The sequence below is a fragment of the Aulostomus chinensis genome, chromosome 5, assembly GCF_037954235.1.
Source record: "Aulostomus chinensis isolate RoL2024-O1b breed Wild chromosome 5, RoL_Achi_v1.0, whole genome shotgun sequence".
NCBI lineage: Eukaryota > Metazoa > Chordata > Actinopteri > Syngnathiformes > Aulostomidae > Aulostomus > Aulostomus chinensis.
The window spans coordinates 31,465,626-31,468,125 of record NC_141324.1 but is presented as its reverse complement, the minus strand read 5'-3'; the positions used below and the strand labels follow the sequence as shown (position 1 = coordinate 31,468,125).

Here is a 2,500-nt window from a genome sequence, read left to right as displayed (position 1 = left end):
TTAAGGAAGAACAAAGGTGTCTCACCTGATCCAGTCAGAGGACTGGACAGCCAGCTGACACATGGTGAGACGATGTCTGCTGGACACAAGACCCTGCAGACACAGAAGCAACAGTGAAACTTTTGGAGTGTTCTGATGTGAAACCTTGAGAGTCTCCAGAGACACAGGATCGGCGTTGTCTTCATGAATGTCCACTGGTATGTTTGAGACAGGGGACGTCTCGCCTCAGGAGGACATGTAGTGCAGCCCCTTCAAACCTGACCCAATAGTTTTTCTGTCTACTTCAAGCTGCCTGCGGGTTTGAAGGCAGCGCAGATGTTCTGTCCATCTTGCCTTGAACCCAAACGTTCGTGCATCAGTTCTGAGCAGGTGAAAAAAGAAAGGTGGTGGATGAACTCCAGAAAAAAACACACGATAGGAATAAATAAAAACCCCTGAGTGAGTTTACTGAAGCTTGAAATTGCTTTCCTCTCCCTTCCCTCCTGAAGCATCAATCAGGTGTACTGGTCCCTCTGGTGACTGCATCGCTGGTTGGTTTCATGTGAGATGCTCATTGAACAAGGTCGTTATCTACCTGGATGGATGAGCTGAGTGCAGGCGATGCACATTTGGAATGAGCAGCACGACTGGTTATTCATGCTGCGTGGTAGGAAGCAGGAAAAGCAAAAGTAGGACAAGACCTTCATTAATTCCAGCAGGAAGCAGAGAAAAGCAGGAGCAGCGGCGGCAGGGAGGCGCCTCCTCTAAGGGAAAAACATTAAAATGGAGCCAAATGAATTTCTCTGGGAAAGAGCACAAGTCCTTGCTGCTATTAAACATGATGCCATGAGGGGGCGCTGTCCCAGATGTTTGGATTGGATTCAAGGCCTCAACTTATTTCTTGCTCACTCAGGAGATGTTGAGGATCACGTTAGCAACGTACACAAGTCATCCACCATCGAAGAAACAGCGAGGAAGGTTAACGACACGCCATCACCCAGAGCAGAACTCTCAGCGACAGTGGAGGCAGCGAGCATACTGTGAGTTGGCACATCACGCAGTATGAAGTGTGGAGGTCACTGGTGCGCTGCTGATGTCACATATAAGCTCCGACATCAGAGACTCCACCCACTTACTTACTTACATATATCTATAAGATAATTCAGTGTGTTTAATTGGTGAGCAACATATAGATCAGTCACTGGTACCAAGTGGATTTTTCCATGGTTACCTAAGAGTTCACCAGACGGGCACGTCCAGTTAAACCAGTTCAGACTCATCAACATATTCCAGCAGGTGTGTTTCATTCCTCCTTCTGATTGGCTGATTAAGGCTCCTCCCATACTGATTCGATCTAGCCAGTGTGGCCCCTGAGGAACCATGTTGGCTCTCAAATGAACCATGTTGGCCCCCAGGAGGAACCATGTTGGCTCCCTGAGGAACCATGTTGGCTCCCTGAGGAATGATGTTTGCCCCAGAGGAACCATGTTGGCCTTGAAGGAACCATGTTGGCCCTGAAGGAACCATGTTGGCTCCCTGAGGAACCATGTTGGCTCTCTACGGAAGTATGTTGGCTCCCTGAGGAACCACGTTGGCTCTCTAAGGAACCATGTTGGCTCCCTGAGGAACCATGTTGGCTCTCTAAAGAACCATGTGGGCTCCCTGAGGAACCATGTTGGCTCCCTGAGGAACCATGTTGGCTCTCTAAAGAACCATGTGGGCTCCCTGAGGAACCATGTTGGCTCTCAAAGGAATGATGTTTGCCCCAGAGGAACCATGTCGGCCCTGAAGGAACACTGTTGGCTCCAGGAGGAACCATGTGGGCTCCCTGACGGACCATGTTGGCTCTCAAAGGAACCATGTTGGCTCCCTGAGGAACCATGTGGGCTCTCTACGGAACTATGTTGGCTCCCTGAGGAACCGTGTTTGCTCTCTAAGGAACCATGTTGGCTCCCTGAGGAACCATGTTGGCTCTCGAAAGAACCATGTGGGCTCCCTGAGGAACCATGTTGGCTCCCTGAGGAACCATGTTGGCTCTCTAAAGAACCATGTGGGCTCCCTGAGGAACCATGTTGGCTCTCAAAGGAATGATGTTTGCCCCAGAGGAACCATGTTGGCTCTCTAAAGAACCATGCTGGCCCTCTGATCCATATGCACCCATAAATGTTGTTATTAGATTCTACTGATCAGGGGTGTTCCATGTCATTCTAGTCTGTTTCTTGTTCTGGTCCAGAACCGGATGGGAGAGTCTGGTCTCTACTCACAGGCTTCCCGTAGGAGTCGTGCACCGGTGAAATGATCCCTCCAATCACGATGAAACGACCTGTTTTGTGCAGATATTCTCTGGCCTTTTCTGGAGACACCAAAGCAGAAAACACACAAATTAAAATCACACATCAGTCTATCATCCATCTATCATCTATCTATCATCTATCTATCATCCATCTATCATCTATCTATCATCCATCTATCATCTATCTATCATCTATCTATCATCCATCTATCATCTATCTATCATCTA

At 48.5% G+C, this 2,500-nt stretch overlaps 1 protein-coding gene across 1 annotated transcript in view; it reads right to left on the bottom strand.

The window, feature by feature from the left end:
* nmnat2 (nicotinamide nucleotide adenylyltransferase 2) overlaps positions 1 to 2,500 on the bottom strand; it is a 25,722-nt gene that overhangs the window by 7,704 nt on the left and 15,518 nt on the right. Inside the window, exons 2-3 of the mRNA XM_086204726.1 lie at positions 2,244 to 2,332; positions 26 to 93 (exon numbers count right to left, since the gene is read on the bottom strand). Of these exons, the coding sequence (XP_086060852.1) occupies positions 26 to 93; positions 2,244 to 2,332 (157 nt within the window). The remainder of the gene's footprint in view (positions 1 to 25; positions 94 to 2,243; positions 2,333 to 2,500) is intronic.